Source organism: Larus michahellis, chromosome 1 (assembly GCF_964199755.1).
Source record: "Larus michahellis chromosome 1, bLarMic1.1, whole genome shotgun sequence".
NCBI lineage: Eukaryota > Metazoa > Chordata > Aves > Charadriiformes > Laridae > Larus > Larus michahellis.
In genome coordinates this window covers 164553673-164574190 of record NC_133896.1, presented here as the reverse complement: position 1 = coordinate 164574190, position 20518 = coordinate 164553673, and the positions used below count along the sequence as shown (strand labels likewise).

The 20518-nt window shown below is 44.0% G+C and overlaps 1 protein-coding gene across 9 annotated transcripts in view; it reads left to right on the top strand.

Moving 5' to 3' along the window:
- FARP1 (FERM, ARH/RhoGEF and pleckstrin domain protein 1) overlaps positions 1 to 20518 on the top strand; it is a 219642-nt gene that overhangs the window by 178363 nt on the left and 20761 nt on the right. For 5 of the 9 annotated variants that reach the window (XM_074562571.1, XM_074562551.1, XM_074562595.1 and 2 more), the window contains exons 14-16: positions 7897 to 8087; positions 9977 to 10066; positions 12282 to 12415. In XM_074562571.1, coding sequence (XP_074418672.1) covers positions 7897 to 8087; positions 9977 to 10066; positions 12282 to 12415 — 415 coding nt within the window. The remainder of the gene's footprint in view (positions 1 to 7896; positions 8088 to 9976; positions 10067 to 12281; positions 12416 to 20518) is intronic. The other 4 variants (XM_074562604.1, XM_074562572.1, XM_074562577.1 and 1 more) reach the window with 1 other exon arrangement.

Below are 20518 nucleotides of genomic sequence, written 5' to 3'. Positions count from 1 at the left end.
CTGGGAAGGACAGTGGGTGTGAAGGTGTGAAGGAACGAGGTTCTGTGTTCAGCCGTGTATAAAGTGAAGGAAGCCAAAGTCCCTTTTAGTCTTCCAATAATGCTTCTCTCTCTGAACGGTGTAAGTTTCTTAAGGCAGCTTCTGTACGTTTTAGCACATCTCTTTCCTTTTCATTTAGGGAGTCAATTCTCTTCTCCGTACCAAATAAGAGAGACCCTAAATACATGAGGGAAATGGAATCTTTTGGAAGGATTTTTAATATGTGCACCTTTCTTTTGTTAGCTGCTGGCAGACACAAGTGGTAGGAGAGCAGGCCTTTTGCCAGAAACCCAGCTGCTTGTTGCTGTCTCCTACTTAATGGTGATGATTTCGGGGGGGGGGGGGGCGGGTCTGATTGTAAGTGTCTGAGGCACACTGTTAAAACATCAGGAGGTCACAAAGATTAGACTCGTGTAATTTTTCTCAGACGTGGGCAGCAGCAGACTCTGGTTTCAGTCAAGCCACAGTAGGAAAAAGTTTTGCCCGGGCTGTCAGGTTCTGGAAAGGAAGGAAATTGAAACCCTAGGAAATTAAAATTAACAAAATCTTTCCTCTTCCATTTCAGTAATTTCTGTAGTTGCTGAAACATACCTAGACAAGGGCGCATATCTTATTTACTTATTTATGAGGGAAATAATTCTTGTGCAACGTGTGGGTCCTGAACAAAGGCATCTTCTGTGTTCCCCCTGTGGTTAGGCTGTGTGGTGCCGTTGATATTTTAAAATACAGAACTTCTACTTAAAAATCAAAGGCATCATATGAATAAAAAGCCTAGTTTGGGTGGCATGTAGCAGTTCTTTGGAGTGTTTTGTCTTCTGTTCTAGTTCTGTGGTCTACAAAGAGGGTGTAGAATAAGCTTGGTTTATGTTGTTTGTTATTAAAAGCAGTGAGCACTTTCTTTTAAATGTTAAGAGATCTGGAAAGCCTGTGTGCCTGGCTGAGCCGTGCATTCACAGGCACTTTTTTCACAAGTGTGAGTGTAAATAATGGTGGTGTTATTACAGTAAAAGGAGTAAAGACCTTAGGATCATAAATTTGCATGACATGATGGTAAATATTTAGTTTGCTTTAGAATGATTAGAGTTTTAAGGTGTAATTTTTATTGATCATTGTTTTTGGTAGAGTTTTGGCCTCTGAGAACCATAAAAATCCACGGTTCCTACTGATAAAAATTAACTCTAAAGCCAGTAATGATACAGCTGTCACTGATTGAACATGGAAGGTCGAAGGAAAATGAATGCTTTCTGATTCAAGAGCTTTCAAGCTTGTTAAAATTAGATTAGAAGCTTTCTTTAAAATGCTGCAAAACCTGTTTTGAGAAGAAAACAGGTTTTTGCTTTTGATGGTTTACAGCAAGATCAGAGGTAGGTCGCTCTGTTTAGTTCAGTGAATTTTAGAGCTCATGCCTGTTGCTTTTCCATGAGGCACATAAAAATCTTTGATTAGCTGAATCCTTATTTTTCCCCTTTCCTGCTAAAAAACTCACCTGGACCCACTAACAAAAGTTCATAAGCTTGGCAGTGTTTCACCTATCCAGTCCTTTCCTGGTTTCTGTGTGTGCCCATGCATAGATTTTTTTAATAAATCCCAATAGCCAAAATTAATTTTTAAAATTGAAAATGCTGGGGACTTCATTCTCATTTTTGTCATTTGTTTAATACTGTTCAAAGAGAAACATTTTTTGTTTCATTGTACGCACTGTTTTGTCAGCATGTACCTCTCTGGGAGAAAAAGCCTTTTCAATGTTCTGTCTATCCTCAAAGCATGGTGTATCTTCTGTTCCTTGCATTGTTTGGAGCACTGCCTCAATGTCCTTTCACTGCAGAAATACCTATTTGTATTGGGAGTACCTAAATCCTCCTATTACAGTGATCCTGTCTCACAGAGCAACTCCTCACCTCGGAATCGGAGATAACCCCCACCAGGTTGTGAGTCTCAAGCTGAGAAACCACACCATGTTGAGGAGCGGAGGGAGGGGGGGAAGGTCTGTTTGCCAGGGCATTGGGGCTCCATTGAGCACAATCGGATTGCCCTTCATTTCCTAATGAAGGCTGCACCCAACGATGATCCAGTCGGTCTGCCGTAGCTCGTAAGCAGGATCACTGCAGTCTCAGGGAGATGTCTTGTCGAAACGGACAGTATCTGTGGCTAAGGCTTACACAGGGACTGAACGCTTTCAGGTCCATTGTAGCACTGTCTCGTGCTGGTTTAAAGACAGACAAACAAAAGCAAACCAACCCTAACCCTGGGTACAGCAGGGAATCCTTCCGCATGTTGCTCTATTTCTGTCTGGAAAGATCAAGGCTAGACAAAGGACCGATGCCCAGTGACCTTGCGTTCCTCCCAGGCTGTAAAGCTCACCCTTTGTTCTTAAGACGTGAGTATACCCTGATGTAGGCCAACAGCAGTTACTGTCTGATTTCACACTCACCGCTGTCTAATACTGCAGTATACCGATAAAGCATGGACCTTTACCAACTAAAGAGGTTGCTGGCTACTAAACCGACAGCGAGCTTGATGAGACGATAAGCATGTCAAGCCATTTAACTGTGTATGCATGGAATTAAATTTTTTTTTATTATTTTTTAGTTTTACCTGTACTGAAGGCTTTTACTCATTCTAACTGGTATTTTGCTGTAAAACTGTCACTGGTTTAATTGTTCTGTCCATTTGCTGGCTGATGCTTTGTCCTCAATATGAGGAAATTGGTTCATTGAGAAGGTGCACCATTCTCCCAAATCCCTGCCGCTGACTGACACTCCTGCCATGGGCATGCATTTTGAAGCTGTGAAGTCAAAGCGAACCTTTCTCCCTGTCATGTTCCTCTTCAAGCCAGGCAGAGTTACTGGTTACGTCTGACATAGGATCTCTTCCTGAGTTGTTTTTTCTTCCCGTTGCTCCTGAAATTCTTTGGTACTGCATTCAGGGATGTTTGTACATAAATGTATGGTTGATGTATAACTACTTTTCAAGATCTTTAATTCTAACAAACAAGCACTCCAGCTTGTTCTGTTTAATGAGGAAGAGGAGTGCAGCCTGATGAACTGGTCTCCGTCAGACTTTCATGGAAGTCAGTGGGGGTTGGTTCTTGCATTGAGGGAGAGCAGAGCAGAATCTCCATCCCATATCTCTTTTAGCTCAGCAATGTGACTGTGCCTGGTTCACAGCTGGGGAGAGATGGGATGGACACCCTTATTAAACTCTTCTCCAGTCCTAAGTACTTAAGTCGTCAGTGAGGTGCATAAGAAAACTCCTGCCACTTCATCTGGTCTGTCCCCCGTGTCATTTTGTAGTATGTATCTTTCTCTGACCAAAACTTTTAGGTAGAAGGTAGAGGTATGCAACCACTGTGACTGTGGGAAATTAAGCTAGACCTAACTGTGTGGCCACAGCAGTGACAGCTCTGTCAAATGCTTTCTTATTAAAGAGCCTTCATAAGCGGTACGCTCAGTAATGTGCAAGGACAAAGGGGCAACAGCTTGGGTGTCATCCACCAGGCTGGAGTTTAGAAAACACTGAACTGCCCTTAAAGCAGAGTAACTGGGATCTGGATGTCACAAGCTTCCCCTGACTGCAGAGCAGTCTGTGAAGCAGGCCTAAGAGAGAATAAGCCCTGCGACATTCCGGGTATTGAGATGGGTGCTTTTCTGGCTCGTAACACATTTTAATTTCTAATAATAAACCTTGAGAACAATATAATGTAACCCCCAACAGTTGAGTTAGAATGAGCGCTGTAGATGTACATGAAGTTTTCCAGCAGAATTTCAGTCACCTTCAGTAATGGCTGATGTTTTCTCTCAGATTCCATTGAGTAATTTTCACTTCTTGGTGCTCCACGGAGGACAAACATAGCCAGGGGCATCTGAACACAGCTGTACTGTTCCTTCCTGTTAAAACACAGCGTGTAGGGATGAGAACTGTTTCTTTTGAAGCAGATGGGGAACGCTAAATGGCGTGAGTTTGTCACTCCACAGTTTCAGGAGGAAAGGAATAGAGGAGAAGTATTTTGAGGATACATTGAGTCCCATTTATCTTCCTCACAAAGAGGAGAGCCCTTCCATCTTAGGCTGAAGTCTCTAAGGAGGGATTTCACATCATCTTATGCTGTCTATGTAGCCAGCAAAGAAAGAGGCAGCAGGCAGTTCAGCTCACAATGATTTGAATTGACCTCTGGGACGGATTTTCTTTGTCAACTGAAAGGTACTGATTTGAACTTTTTTTTCCCTGGTAGTGGGCTTGTTTTAAAGTATTATTGCTCAGCCAGCCCAAATCTCCATAGGTGCCAACCTCAACAACTGTCCCTATGGTGTAATGTTTGTGCATGACAGTAGCTGAAACTAAAGGAGATACTGCTGGTGGGATGGATCACGGCTGGCCAGCCAAGCGCAAGGACCAGCCTGCCCACAGCTTGCCAGTGCTCCTGTGCATTCCCAACACCAAACTGCAGCAAACAACTGTGATGTGTGTTTTGACAGAGGTACAGCCATTAAGTATTTTATTTTAGCCACTGGCTTCATTTTACTTAGCACTTGGAACATGTATGTTGATGGGGGTGATTTGAGACACGTGTAAAGCTAAGAGAACCCATAGTTTCATGTCCTGTGGCCAAGTAAAATGCCATTGTCATTTCATAGATTTTTTTCAAGTTAGCTTTCAATCAAGGTTTATTTTTTCTGTCACCTTCCCTACTGCAGTACTTTTCCCCAATGTCTGGAGAGTAAACTAGCTCAGTGGAACTAAGAACGACTCCAGATATTTTGGCACTGATGGACTAATCTGGCATACCATAGTAAAGTGCATTCTCATTATTTGCCTCCGTCATCAACCAATGTTTGTTTCTCTTCTTAAACCTAGTCTCAGAAAAGAATTGAAGCATGTGCTTAATTCCTGCCCACTCCACCAACGATATCATTTTAGTATGTGCTTAAACAATCCTGAGATAAACATCCTTTTGTACTTGGTCTCTTAATTTGTGTGTATATAGCTGGCTCCATTATATTTGAAAGATGGCTCAAGTCTGAATCCAAATAAAAATCACTTAAAGCACCAGCAAAGACAGTTCCACATACCATCCGCAAACCTTTTAGGCCTCCAATGTGCTGTGCAGTACCACCTGATATCTGGCAACTGACATGCTAATAATTGCCTGTCAATCAATGAATCCTTTAGGGTACAATGGGAGGAATCTCAGTACCTTGTAAATAAGATTGGTCTTCTCCTTTCTGCTTCTGTTTATATTCTGCAGTATGTAGTTGATGAGTAGAGCCTGTATGAATATACTCTTCTGTGGCAGGGGGTCAGAGGAAACACTGAGGAAAGACCATTTGGTTAATGCAGGTTATTTGGTCCTCATGTCCGTGAAAAAGAGAAAGTCGCTTTGTAGCATTGCCGTGACCCATCAGCATGACACACGTCCTGATTGATTGGTGATGGGGGAGAGAAGGCCTTCCGTTTTCATTCCTTCATGATTTACTGACTTTCTCACAGCAGAATAAGTTTGTTTCCCAGCTTTACCAGAACAACACCCAATGTGGTTGATCTTTATTGCTGTGTTGGTTGTAATTAGGCCCCAGATGTGCTAATGTAACAGCATTTTGAGGCCCTTTTGTAATGTAGCCACTTTCTTAGACCTAGCTTTAATTTTCACTTGATCAGCGTATTGGCAGATGGGCGTCTAACTGAGCTCTTCCTTGTAGGTGGTGGTGGTGGATGGAGTTGGTCACTGCTCATGTCCCCATTGATGCCAAAAAGGTGGATGTAGCATTTTAACTGGCTGCAAAATAACTTTTTGCAGCAAGAATGTCAGTGATGTGTTAGTGTGTAAGTCTTTAATCAATGGGGTGTATAGTTAAAGCTGTGAGCCACCAGGCACATTTTTTGGTGATACTTTCTGTAATACTTTTTCCAAGTTCGGTCTTCCAAGTACAGGTTAGTAAGTCTTTTTAATTCATTGTCCATTTGATATTTTATAGTTTGAAATACTTGAGTTGTACTGATAAAAATTCCAGTGCATCCGAAGTTAGATCTAGGATTATCAATAGGTAGGTAGATATGTCGATACATCTATATCTATCTATCACAGATAGGTGCTATTTAACATCTAGACTATAATGCCTGTGAACTTCTCACAGAGGTGCAAATCATTTATTCGCTGTCGTATGACAGGCATAGTGCCAGAATTTCTTTGTTTCCACGTTTGAGGTGATACCACTTTTCTTATGTCTTTTGTAATGTAGAGTTAAGTACTTTTAACTTTACAACCTTGCTATTAATCTGTTTCACTATTTCTCAATGATTAATTCCATTTCTTTTGAAAACACTGTATACAGTTTTGTGCTAGTGTCAATAAAATTGACATTTGTGTAACAAGCTGTGGCATTTTCTCAAATTTCACTGAACATTGATTTAGTGTGAAACTGTTGGTAAATTCTTTCTTGCTAGCTGTAATAATACAGACCTTTGACTTTGATTTATAATAGGCTACATAACTGTCATGATTACGAAAACTGATAACTGTATTGCTTTTTTCCTTCTCTTTTCAAAGGAATGACACATAAATATGAACTGGTTTGGAACTGGAAAACATTCATGTTCTAGCAATAAATCTTGAGTTCTTCCAGAAAATAAATAGGTTTTACTACTGGCCTAATTATATTTATTGGTGCCTCTGTTTACTGGAGTATCTCAGCTGTGTTGTAGCAACAGGAACACTTACCTATCATAATCTAGGGAGGACGAAACCGTGTGATAGTAAAATGTATTTGACTTAATTATATATAGCGATGTATGTGTTTTACATTTAATCCTAGACAGCCCATTAGCTGTGGTAATCAAGAGCTTGTCACATTTTTTTGGTTGGATTTTAATGTACGATGCCAAAACGGTACAGACTGTAAATGTTCTTCCACATGACAGATTCATCTTCTAAAACGGGTTTAGATTTTCAGAGGTTTGGAGGCGGGGATGACTGGGAGAACACTGGGCAGTTTTGGCAAACTCTTCCCTTTGTGCAGTCGGTAGTCTGGCTGCCTCCCAGAAGACAAAATGCTAATTTCGGTAATATTTAATGTAGTGTATATGAATCCATGGAAGTGTAATTAATTGTCTAATTCTTTAATATTTTTAATCCAAAATTAAATGGGACTTTATATCTGTGATAATCTAAAGTTGTCATACTTTGTGCATTAAAAGTATTGCTTTTCTTATGTAAATATAATGCTAGCATTTCCATCCCAAACAATCAGAGGAGCATGGAAAGACCTACAAGGTATAATATACATACTTGTGTTGTGTGTAGAAATTGGGGAACTAGTAGTTTTCTCCCTTCATGTTAGATCTGACTGGTCTTAGCAGCAACACTGCTGTAGAAAGTCACAGTTTCTTTTTATCTAGACTTCCACTAGATAAATTTGTTGTAACTTGTGTCCTGTAGCTCCCTATGAAGTACTGATTTGAGTTTTTCACGTTCTGTTTTGATAGAAAGAATGGCACTCCTAGGGTGACTCCCTTATTCTTGTGTTTATTCTCTTTCATAGAGTGGGTTACAATGGTGAAAAATTTGGTATTAATATGATGTTTAGCAGTAAATATTGCAGCTCAGTCATGTATGCCTTGATCCCTTCCCTACAGAGACACTAATTTCAGCCAGTTTCATCAGCTAAAAGAACGCTACAGTCCCTTGGTTAACGCAAGTGGATGCAGTTCCTCTGGCTTCAAGTCCATTTGGACTAGTTTGAGGACCCTGATGGCTGTGTCTTGTAGTGTAATTTCACATGCTGCAACTTAAGGTTGTGACTCTTTTTGGTACTTTCTACAGCGAGACTGTCCTAACTGATTTCTCTTTTACCATTTTTTTAGCAGGTTCTCTGACTGGCAGCCCTCACCTTTCAGAGCTTTCCATCAATTCCCAAGGAGGACCACCAGTGGCAAATATGTCTTTATCTCCAAACTTGAGCCCTGATGCCAAGCAGTCATCTCCCTTGATCAGCCCTTTGCTGAATGACCCGTCATGCATCAGGACTGATGATGAGGAAGAGGTCAAAAGAAAGGTAAGGCAGAGGCAGTTGGCCGTGGCACTCTCCTCCACATTGTGTTGCAACTAGTGCTGTTTGTCAAAGTGACTAATATCTGGGCCCCCTGCAGCTTCCTCATCGAAGATCCACACAGGTAACTTGAATCGGGTCGCTCGGTATCTGCTGTCCTCAGTCATGAGATGTCCAAGAGCATCCCTGTGCTCCTGAGGCCAAACTCACAGTCTGTAGCAGGTCAGGACAGAACGACAGAACTGCTGCTGCTGAAGGCTCAGTGCCCTGGATTCATCCTCCGTTACAGAGGTGCCGGAGTTAAGGGCCCCAGCTACTTTTTAAGCAGCAGAGAGAAGATAGATAGGTAGCTCTATGTCCCTTAGGTTAATATGGGATAAATCTGGGCCAGTCCTGTTGGTTGCAACCTTAAGAGCTTGTTTCGACATGGTCTCCTGTAAACCTGGCTTGTTTTTAAGGAGTGGAGTTCCGTAGTTTGTTGTAACAAAACAGTCAACTCCAATGTATTATTGGAGGGAGAACTTCAAGGTGACAGAAGGAAAAGGAACAGCGTTGAGCCTGTGCAGCCTGAGTGTCCAACCCAGGCTCTCCAGTCTGTCTCTGCTGGGAGCACCACTGGGAGAACTTGGCTGTGGGAGTACAAACGCTCTCTTTGAGCCACAGCCTGCAGCGTTCAGCTGGGAGTGTTTGGCTCAGCCCCATCAAAGCCATAAGGGAACATTACAAACAAAACTGCTTTTCAAAGACAGGAGTGATTCTGTCTGAGCCAGAGTGTTCTGGGTGTCTGCTGGCTCATCCCCCTGTGCTGCAGGGTGAGAGGGGGTTGCTCTTGTCCTTCTGTTGCCTACTTTTTCTCCTGAGCTGGGAGCATCTCAGGAGGAAGAAGGTAGGAACTCAGATGGCTTTGCTGGAAAGCGGGAGGATGTGTAAGGAAGATCTCTTTTCCTACTGTGCATAGTTAGCAAGATACGCAAGAGAAATTTGAGAAGAAAAGCCAAGAATCAGTTAATAGACTGATGATTCTCTGTGCCAGTCCAAGTTACAGCAGCCGGTGACTGCTGTAGCTTATACCAGCTGATGATGGTTCCTATGGGGTTGTATACTGACTAGGAAATGCCCACGCAATCCCCTCACAACCCATTCTAGCGCACCCTCTGCATCCCTCATCTTCAGGGAGGAAATGTAGAAGCAAAAGATTTATGGATGTTTCGCTCTTCCTTTTTGCTTCCTGAGCAACACACAGCAAGATCAGTTTGGATCCTTTGGCCCTTTAGAATTAAGAGGTCAAAACCACTTTTGCCTCTTGGATAACGCAGGAGGATTTGGGATTTTTTTTTTCCTGAAATTTGAAATCTGTAGCTTGCCCTAAAATTCTTCCCCTCTCCCAGTCTTAGGTTTTCTAGATGCACTGGGAAAATCTTACAGATTTGGGGGGTTTTGAGAGTATTTTTATTGTGGATTGTTACCCTGCCAATGAGACTTCCAAGAATCAGACCCTATTTTTTGTAATTTTGTCAAATTTGACATTCATCAGTTTGATTCAAATGGTTATCTAGCCTGCAGAGGATTTCTTGTGAATGTCAGAATATGTCCTGCTCCTCCAGATGTGTGGAATAAGCTGAAAGGAACATCAGCACCCCAGAGCTATAGAAATCACCTTGACAGAAAAAAAAGGTCTCTCAAGAACCCAGAGAAAGTGCTTGTTCCGTTGTGTTGGCAAGGAAGGATTGGTTTCGGGGCGTCAGGGCTCAGGAACATTCAAGCATGAGTCACAGTAACCACAAGCAAGGGTCACTGGTTTGTAACTCTCTTGGTGATTGTTGTCTGCAGTTTTTTTCCTACAAAAAGCAGCTCCATAAAAGCAGATGAAAACCTACCGTGTTTGCAATTTGCAGAGATTCCCAACTGAGAAAGCCTACTTCATTGCTAAAGAAGCAGCGACCACAGAACGAACATACCTGAAGGACCTTGAAGTCATCACATCGGTATGTTTACTTGAGCATTACTCATGAAACATGTGAAGCCCTAGTCAGCAGTAGTATTTCATCTGCTCCATTTAACATCTTAGCCGTTCCATGCTACTTTTATATTCTGCACTGTAGGTATTCTCTGCAGCGCGCAGGAGTACAGCTCTAGGGAGGAAATAACACAAAAAGCAGAAAGTCGAGATTTGCGCTGTGGTTAGTAACATGCATTACGAAACTGTATCAGGTTGGGGAACTTGGGACACACTTCAGTTATTTTTTCTTGCTCTCATACTTTGTGGTTGTAATTACTAAAAATGCCTGTGGGTTTTCAATGACTTCTCTTAAAACTGAAGTAGCTCCCTAGGGGGACATATAAATGTTTTCTCCTGGATTAAATACCCTCCATTTAACATGAAATATTGTGGAGTACCTATTTGAATGCTTCTGATTTTTCAGTAAGTGAAACTGACTGTTAAACGAGTCATTAATCTGTAGCATCTCATCAGAGCATGATTGTTAACACCGAGGCAAATACGTGCTGCCTTTCCACACACACCAACAGTCTTGTTTAACTTCCAAGAGTAATGTGCGCAAGATTTGGCCTTAAATAACAATTGTCTCTAAAAGCACACTGGATCCAAAACTTCTCATGGTATTTCAGTAGGGCTGCCAAGCTCTAGGCCTCCCCACTCTTTAATCGTGTGAAGCTCTGTGAGGTGCATTGCCACCTCCTGCATTGAGGGTTGTGGTAAGGAATACACGCTGCACGGAAGAGTCTGTTGGGACCAGCTGGAAACCAGGGAGAGACACCTTCTCCCCAGCTTCTCGTCTGTTCCAGAAGCCCACATGGCAGATGCAGCTGATCCGATGCCAACTTAGGCATAGCCAGTGTAGGCTGGAGCAGCATGGTTGTTACAGGCAGCAAGATAGCTGTGTCTCCACTGCCTACTTACCCTGGCTTTCTGGGAAGCCAAGCCAACGAGGGAAAGGGCCAGGTTTTGTGGGACAGTGGTCATCGCTGCAGCCTTGACAGCAGATAGGCTGTTTTCATCTTCTGTTTCACCCAGTGGCTGCAGAAACAGAAAGTTTTAGCTCTTCAGAGCTAAACCCCATTTCCCACCCTGGCCTTTATTCTTATGGTAGGCGAATTTGAATTTGCTGTGTCACCAAGAGGCATATACCTGTCTCTGAGCTAATCATCAGGCCCGTCAGCTATGCCCCACAGATGTCTGGCCCAGGAGGCCACTGAGAGCGAACAAGTAGCCAGCATCATTGGAAAAGGCAGAAGGAACGAGTGTTGTGCATGAATTTTGAGGCTTGGTAGGTGTGCAGTTCTTCAACCTTAGCTCTGCTCAGTGCAGAGATAACGCAGGGGAGAGGGAGGCTTGGGAGGGGTCTCTCTTTATCCCAGGTCTGGATCAGCTCCAGATGATGTGGTGTCAATAAAGACTATGGTCCCAACAGCCTTCTAGGCATTGCAGAAAGTCAACCACAGATAGCTGGAACCCCTCAGGGCAGTGAGGCAGTGGTGTTACCATGTTGAAGATAATAGTCTGTGCCACCTTGGCAAGCCCCCTAGTCCTATGGCTTTACATCACCCATAGGTCTATTAGGGTGAAATAAAGAAAATATGGAGCGAAACTGAGCAGGAGCCTGTTGCAGTCTTAACAGCGTTTGGCGCTGAGCCTCCTATTTCTTTCTGCTAGCATCTTCGGAGTGCAAAGTACCATCCTTCTACTTACTCAGTTTGCGAAGTGCACAATATTCTCTGTCTGCGCACAACAACATGGGCTTTGCTTGCTGTACCAAATCCTGTCAAAGGGATTTCAGACAGAACTGAGCAAAAGAAAATGGAGAGCATATTTTTTGTTCGTAGTGGAACGTTTGCAAGTGTTGCGAGTATTGCAATACTCTTTCTCTTGCACCTACAGCATTTGCAAATTCAGTTTGTATTGACCGACCGGTTCGGGCTTGAAAAGAATTTTCAAGATTTGATCAGTGATGGCAAAGGGGAAAGGAGTTGCTTTTTTAACTATGCAGGGCCTGACCGCTGATAAGAGCATCAGTTCAGCATGTAGGAGCATCAGAGGTTGCCTGGGTTGTACTCCTAGTGCCAGCTAAATAAGGTCCTTACTGGGTTGGGTGTATTTGGGTGAGGTGCGTAAAGACAGCAAATGATCGTACCTGCTGCAATCCACCCTCCGATAATTTTGCTTCTTTTTTTCCTTTGTAGTGGTTTCAGAGTGCAGTGAGTAAAGAGGACTGCATGCATGAAACACTGAAAAATCTCATTTTCTCCAACTTCGAACCTTTGCACAAATTTCACACTGGTTTTCTCAAGGAAATTGAACAGAGACTTGCTTTGTGGTAAGATTGTTGTTTGTTATTTAGCTGTGTTATTTCATGCAGTTTAGCATTTTTGCATTCCCTTTTTGCTAACTCTTTATGATAAACTGTAGTGATTCATTTGTGAAAGTCACAGATGTTGGTTATTAACAGACTGGGTATATTGAATCATGCTTTGTTCGTGTTTACTTGACAAATTCTGTTGTTCAGATATCACAGTCAGGTACAGACATATGCAAATGAGATCATAATTCTGCATGAAGCTTTCTCTTGCCAAATGTCAGTGTTTCTATACGGCAGCTCTTCCGAAAAACGTGTTGCAAGCAAGGCTTATCAGTAATAAAGCGAGAGCGGCAAAGGAACAAGTCCTGTTTCTGTCAAACTGGTGGAGGCTGGGGGGGATTTCAGAGGCCAGCTTCCCATTCTGCAGCACCGCAGCTTTGGCACTCTCAGGGTCAACAGTGCACTCTACAAATTGTCAGAGTTTTGGAAGAAGACACTGGGCTTAAAAGTTATCTATTCTTAGCATAATAGTAGCAGTAAAACATAGCATTTTTTTGAAATAGCTATGAAGTGAGTAATTCTTCCCTGGCAGGACTCTTAACTCGGTTCATTTGACCACTGATAGCTGAGCAAAGGCAGCACGCAGAAGCCCTCTCCGTCCTCTGATTAGACCTGTCTGGACTAGATTGTCTTCCTCTGTGTAGCCATTTTTTGGTAGTTTATCTTCGGTGCTGGGAGCCCGGCTTTTATTTCTCATTTAGAAAAGTGACAACGGAAAATCACGTGAAAGCAGAGCAGGCAGACCTGATGAGTGCTAATCAGTTTAATGCCTCTTTAACTAATGAATCAAAACAAAAGCAAAACGCAGTCTTAGAGCGTGTGAGTTTAGCTGTGGCAATGTGATGGGCGAGGTCATTGAATGAGAGCACAACGCATTGCGGACCAGTGCTATCCCAACCCTCCCTGCAGAATTCCAAAATTAGCGGGTGTTTTCTGGGGAGAAGGGAATATGATGCAGCCTCGTAGAGCTGACATCCTCACCCAGGAGTCTGGGGCTGATGGTTGACGTAAGGTTACTCCTAAAGTAATGTGCTGCACAGCAACTCTGCCTGTATCTCCCTTTTTTTCATTGGGCTGCTGCTGTTTTAATCCAGTCAAGGTTCTTACTGCTGTTAATTGCTTTCCAGTAAGGAACACTTATTGCAGGTACTCCAAGAAGGCTCTTTCAAATGCTGTAAAATAGTGATTGTCTCTTCAAACAAGAAGACAAGGGAACTGTTCAAGAAGGACAGGGAACTGCTGGAGAGGGTGCAGCAAAGGGCTACCAAGATGATTAGGGGACTGGAACACCTCTCTTATGAAGAAAGGCTGAGGGACTTGGGTTTCTTCAGTCTGGAAAAAAGACGGCTGAGGGGGGACCTTATCAACACTTATAAATGCTTAAAGGGTGGGTGTCAGCAGGATGAGGCCAGGCTCTTGTTAGTGGTGCCCTGCGACAGGACAAGAGGTAATAGGCACAAACTCGAGCATAGGAAGTTCCACGTAAACATGAGGAGGAACTTCTTTATTTTGAGGGTGGCAGAGCACTGGAACAGGCTGCCCAGAGAGGTGGTGGAGTCTCCGTCTCTGGAGACATTCAAAACCCGCCTGGACGCGTTCCTGTGCAACCTGGTCTAGGTGACCCTGCTCTGGCAGGGGGGTTGGACTAGATGATCTCCAGAGGTCCCTTCCAACCCTACCATTCTGTGATTCTATGGTTCTATGAAACATTGTGTAGGATTAACAGTAGTTGGGGTTAATCCCCAACTAGTTGGTGTTCAGGGTGCATGGTGAGAAAAGGAAAAATTATACAGTTAGTAAAGGGCCAAGTTCTGCTCTCTGCCAGACCAGTCTAATGTGGTGAGCTTGCTGGGTACTGATTCCTGGGGCCCATGTTGAAATAGAGATTCCCCCTGTATCCTTCTGATTGCTGGTGGCATTACAGGTGAGTGCCAACCTCCTGTTCAGGCATGATGTTTTTTCAAAAAATTGGATGATGCTGCAATTACAGCCTGCTGTGGAAATGTGGCACTGTAGTAAGTGGGGAGGGGGGTATGTTGAAAGAAAGAAAGAATATTTAGGCTTTTAGACTTTCCATGGGTTTATTTTGTTTCTCCTTTTCAGTTAGCTTCTTTTAGAGCTGAGTAAACCTTTTGTTTTCCAGCTTTTCTTTGTGTCCTAAGGCTATGGTTTCACAGAGCAGTAAATCCCAGTTTAAGGCTCCTAATAAGCATATTTAAACTGCAGTTACCTGATGCTAGAAAGTGCTGATCTGCTATGAGGTTACTTTGCAATCCAAATTTGTTCAAAAATATTCTGCTGAGGTAACTTTGTCCCAGCTGGGCACCTCGTTCTGACTTTGTCAGCTCAGCTATCGCATGTCCTTCCGCAGTTAGTGTAAAGCCACTGGGAATTCTTTGTTGGAGGCTCCAATTCCCTTGACAGAAAAGCAGTCACGTTCCCGGCCCTGGTCTGCATACAATTTGCAACCAACAGCATGGGTTTACCTAATGTAATACCATTGTAGATGGTGTTTGTTTTTAAAGTTCCGTGCCTTAGGAAGAGAAGTAGATTTTCTGACAGGTGCTATTTTGGAGGTGTTGGTGTTTTTATATAATGCTACAGATGCCGAGATAAGCTGCAAGCAATAAACTCTATCCTATAGAGATTACCGCTTAATTAAACGTCGAGTGACAAAAATAAAACAGCCCCTCAGCATGTAGAAGAAGCAGCTGGTGGCAACGTGGTAGGGAATTTCTTCAGCAGTGTGGTCAAGGTCACTTAGCTCAGTGTCTGTGCTGCCATGATTGTAGCTCTGCCTTTGGCCCCGGGCGGTTTTAAGCCAGCGGGCTTGGGCTGTGTTCCCCACCGCGGTGCAGAGCACTGCCCAGCCCCTACATCAGCTGCCTGATGGGCACCTCGCGGGCACGGCTGAGCCGGTGGCACTGCTGCGGGCAGGTCTGGGCAGGATTCGAGCCAACTCGCTTAAATCTGACTCTTCCGCGTCAGCTCTTCTAAATTTCCAGGCAGGTGGAGGGGCGAGGAAGGCGGGACATATGTCCTGAGACACGAGCGCTCTCTGCATTCATCAGAGGGTGGCGTGTCCTATGAAAAAAGGGCTTTTGAATGAAAGGGTTGTGGACTTTATCAAGCTACTGGAAGCCCCTAGCTACCCAGGTGTGTTGCGGGAGCTTGTCTGAGAGGGAGAGCCTCCCGTAACCAGTAATCTGTGTTCCCATAGTGAGTTGCATGCTGGGTTTTATCAACTTAAAGTGCAGTTCAGCCTGCTCACTCTGCCGAGACACCGGTGTGTTTGTCTAAGGTTTGTTTCAAACCTTTGTGCCATGTGTTGGAAGCTCTTGTGGGAGACCATTCCGTGGCCTCTTCAGACTTGGATCGCGTTGAAGCTGATGCTCTGCAGAAGAGCTGTGAGGAGAGCAAGGCCAGGGGAGGATCATGCATAACAATTGTTAGATGGCTCTATGCTTTTAATTTGTTAAAACATCTATAAGGTTTTAGTATTTGGCTCAAAGAAGCTCAGGTTGTGCACGTTATTAAAAGCATTTCTGGCTTGCTCGAAGGCTTCTGAACTGTTTGAATCTGACGTTGGAGGCAGGCTGTTTGCTACTGAACGTCTTAAGGGCTGGTATCCTTTTGACCCAGGTATAGATTCTCGCAGATCTGATTCATTTCTTTACACAATTTACCCATTTTTCTCTTTAGTACTGCATTTCCTAAGAGCAGCACATCTCAGTGTCTAGCGCGTAGTGAGAAAGTTTTTAACAAGACGTGAACTGATGCTGACATCAATAGCCAACTGCAGAATATAGGCAGTTGTTGCGTTTTTCACAGCCAGAGTTTCTTTCTGGCCATGAAACTGAGCAGATTCCTGTTGGCTTTATTGCATAGCATCCCGAGATCGGTCATCCCATGCTCTGGGCGATGTTGTCTGCCCTGCCTGTGCTGTTGCAGAGGCAGTGAAACAGTCTGTGAATCCCCTCAGTTGCCCAAACTGTGCTGAGCCCTCTGTTCACGAGGCTGACCATGTTCCTGGCACCAAGTGAAAACGCCCTGCTAGAGGCCCTGTGGTTTGAGGAGATGAAAGATGACCTTTGGTGGATGCGGGCAGGCAGCAGGCAGGCATGGGGCTCTGCCCCCTCGCGCAGCAGGGGAGAAGGAGAAGGAGAAGGAGGGAAAAAGATCAGAAAGCTGCCCGAGGTGGCAGAGAGAACAGTGCACATCAGGTTGTCCTGTTAGCAAGTGCCAGGAGAGCTGCGTCCGGCATCCAGGTCCTGGTGCTGGCCACTAGGACTCATCCAGGTTGCTCCTCAGCAAGGCTATGGCTGCAAGGCCAGGAGTTCCCTACACTTCTTTCTGGGAGGGAACACGGGAGGCATATCTCAGTGATTTAAAGCTGGCTCCTCTTTCCCAGGGCCTGAGAGATTTTATGGCAAGGAGGAAGAGGTGTGGGCGGTGCAGGCAGAGGATGACATGCTCCACTAACATCTGGCCAATTGAATCTGAGAAGTCAGTTAGGTTTTGCTCCTTCATTCAATCTAAGCTGTTTAATACGCTATTCATTTGGGCCACAAGCACCATTTTCTGGCCAAAAAAATTTAGCTCATCTTCCCACACCCCTTTAAATGTTTGTATTACAAGTTTTCAAACTGGTTTCTGTGAATTCTGACAGAAGGTGGCAAATGGAGAACCATAAATTTTCCCCCTTGGTAATGCCAGGGCAAGCTGGTATAGCCATGTCTGCCCTAGGAAGGCCTGTCAGGTAACGTAAATCTGCGTTTTGGGCCTTATCCATGTGCTAGGAAGAAAAAGCATTACGTACTTTCCAGAAATCCAGACAGACTCATCTTCTTTCAGGGAAGCCAGTAATTTGACTCCCAGTTCACAGGCACTTCTGAGGAAAGCTGCTACTCAGTACTACCAGATGCAGCTCAGAAATGTTCGGCTGGTAATTTGAAAAAAAAAAAAAAAACAGCTCTCGGATCTTAGCATATGAAAGGAGAAGGCTCAATCAGGATTCATGAAAGACGGTTTGAAAACCTGTAATAAGAAGCACTCAGGGAAGTGCAGGAAGATGAGCTAAGTGTTGATTTATTAACCATTTTTTGTTTGGGAAGTAGTACTTGCGGTCCGGAAGAACAGCCTAATAAACAGTTTATATAAACAAGGCAGCAATCCTTATCTGCCTTCTCAAACGCACGAGTGCTGACGATTCAGCTGGTTCTGCGTGCCTCGTGAAGAGGGATGAAGAGGACGGTTTCGAACGTGTCTTTGTCCTATGTACAGAAATGAAGTATGTATTGTAATATAAAACTCAGGGTCACGCCGTGTGGATTCCTGAGACCAAGACATTAAGAGGGGCTTGGTGCCAGTGCATTGTGCTTCCTTTTGAGAGTTCAGTTTGCGTTGCTGAAGTCACTTTTGGGTACTTCTGGGGATTAGAGCCGTGCTACGCCCAAATGAATTTGAAACGGTGGGAGAGAAATAGCTTGTCCAGGATCCATTAGTCTCACCTCAAGCCACGTTACATTCATCTCTGCGTCTCTCCCAGGAGGGATGCGCCCAGGATCACCTCTGAGGAGGTGCTACGCCAAGGTATGAAACGTTGTGTTTCCAGTATATTTCCAGGCGATGGTGTTACTTGCTCTGATCTCTTACTGTTTAAAAGCGTGACTGACGCATGCTTGCTGTAGATTGGGTTTCTCTCACAACAGGGATAGCCAGACCAAAGTCTTTAAATGCGTGCACACTCCCCAAAGGCTTGGTGGGACTCTGGGAAGCTCTGGTGGCTTCAGCAGTACTTTTCTTAGGCTAGAGCAGCATTTCGTGCACCGCTTACTACTGAAAGGACAGCTGCAGCGCTGGCTGGAATGGGCAGGGCAGTGTGTAATAGCAGGGTGTGAGCAAGGAAAAGGGTGTTTTGCTTTTATCGACTCTTCTTTTCCAGTTACAAAATGTTCCTCTTATTTAAAAGGCAGTTGTAATGGGGAATGTTTAAGGTATTTCTTAATATCAGAACTTCAGTTAATAATACTCTTAAAACATCAAAAGTGTCTTAAGTGCTCAAAGACAAGCATAGTATCCGGGAGGGAGATGCTGTTCCTGAGCATGTAGCAGAAGCTCATACACTGCAAATATAATTTGCTGCAATTGAAGGGCTGCAATGGAAGTTTTTATGTTGACCTGGAATAAAAAGGAAAGTCTCCCTTGAGAAATCTTTCCCTCCTTTGCCTTCCCACCTTCCCCATCAAATTTTTGTTCCTTCTACTAGCATTCCTGGATGATTGAGGGATAGTATGGGCTGACTTGAGATTTCTTTTCATTCATTTTTCAATGACGTTACACTGAGAAGTTTATGTAATTTTAAAACCTGACATAGCTGCTTGCATAGTCCCTGGAAGTCAAGCTGGGGGCCATTTTTAGTAATACATAAGGTAGTGTCTGGTTTTCTTATCAGCTATAAAAGTTGGTCTCCTCATCTTTGCTTGCAACTGTACACTTGCGTTACGGTAAGGGAAGGGAAGGGACTATTTGGAGAAAAATTGAAAATGAGCTGTTTATAGAATAATATCTCCACTATTCAGCATGACTTTCAGTGGCTTTAGACCTTGCCAGACAATGCCAGTGGAGTGAGGGCACATTATGTGTGGGGAAAGCAGCTCCTACATCTTTTGTGGAGCTGAGGGTCATAAATCAGCTCCTGATGAAAATTTGTAAGAACCTGGTCCCTGAACTCTGCCCCTTGTCACTAGCAGATAGATACCATGTTCAAACAGTGACCCGTGAAAACAAGGAGTAAGAAGAACAACTTAGCCATCGATGCACAACAAACGAGCGGCTTCTTCCCCCCCCAGGAGGCCGAGTGTTGTTATTCAAAACACACACCACAGGGAGAGCTCTCTTCTCCGCTGCTGTGCTTTGGGCTGCTGAAGCAGTAAGACACCATCCGATGGGTCGGGTGTTTGGTTTTTATTTTCATATTCGCTGTGTTTGGATGCTCTTTTCTTGGCGTTTCTTTTTGTTTACTTGGGATTTGCGTGTTGAGGAGCTGAGGAAGAGGAGAGCATAGCTTAGGGGTTACTGTGGAGTCCAGGCAGAGAGCTGGGTGGAGGATGGGTTTTAGGAGGCACATGTGAGGCCATCATGTTCCCCTATGCCCGGCTTCAGCTTTCCCTGTCCCTCTGCTCCGCATCCCAGCCTACATGTGTGCACCATTCCCGGTGGGAAAATCACCTCTGTTGCAAGAGGCCGCATTTACGTGGAAATAAATAACCAAAGCAGGGAGAATGGCTGGAACAAGGAGCAGTACCCGGTCATTTCTGGATTTTCTTAGGGTTTTATTTCTTCCAGCAGTACACATCTGCTTGTGGCATGGGTTATCTCTGCTGGCCTGGGTTGAGGGCTCTGGTACGATTCAGCTCTTTACTGTTCAGCCAGCAGCTGCAGAGGGGCTGTTGCTTTTGGGGAACCCCCTTCTCGCCTTCTTTGTCTCTCTGCCAAGATGCAGAGTAAGATTTGAAAGCCCTCAAAGCGTTTAAAAAAAAAAAGCCTTGGATGAGTCCCTGGCCAAAGCCAATGAAGGGGAACGTTCCTGATGCTTTTGTGTGACTGATGTGACGAGACGCTGTGCAAGCGTCTGTGCTGAAGAGGGGCAAAGGGGTCAGCTTTTAGGAAATAAGGACCTGACTGTACAATGAACAACTGCACTAAATATTAGTTGAAGTTCACAAAGTCAGTGGAAGCACTCACCATGACTTTGGTAGGCTTGGGGTCAGCCTTCGAGTAGCTAGCTAGTAGATAAGAAGTTTGCAACGAGTATTCCAGCCAGCCTTCAGATCAGAAAGCAATTTCTATTTAGAAATAGCAGTCTGTAATGATGTACTTACTTAATATTTGTCTTGGCAGTAAATCAGAAAGGTACCAAACCACTGAAGTCCATTAGATTAAATCAAATGTAGAGACATAAAAAAGGGTCCAGGCAATGCCAGAGAGTTAAGAGAGTAAGTCATAAAGCAGGAATTCTTCTAGAGATAATTAGCGAATACTGTGTCGTTACCGGCAGCA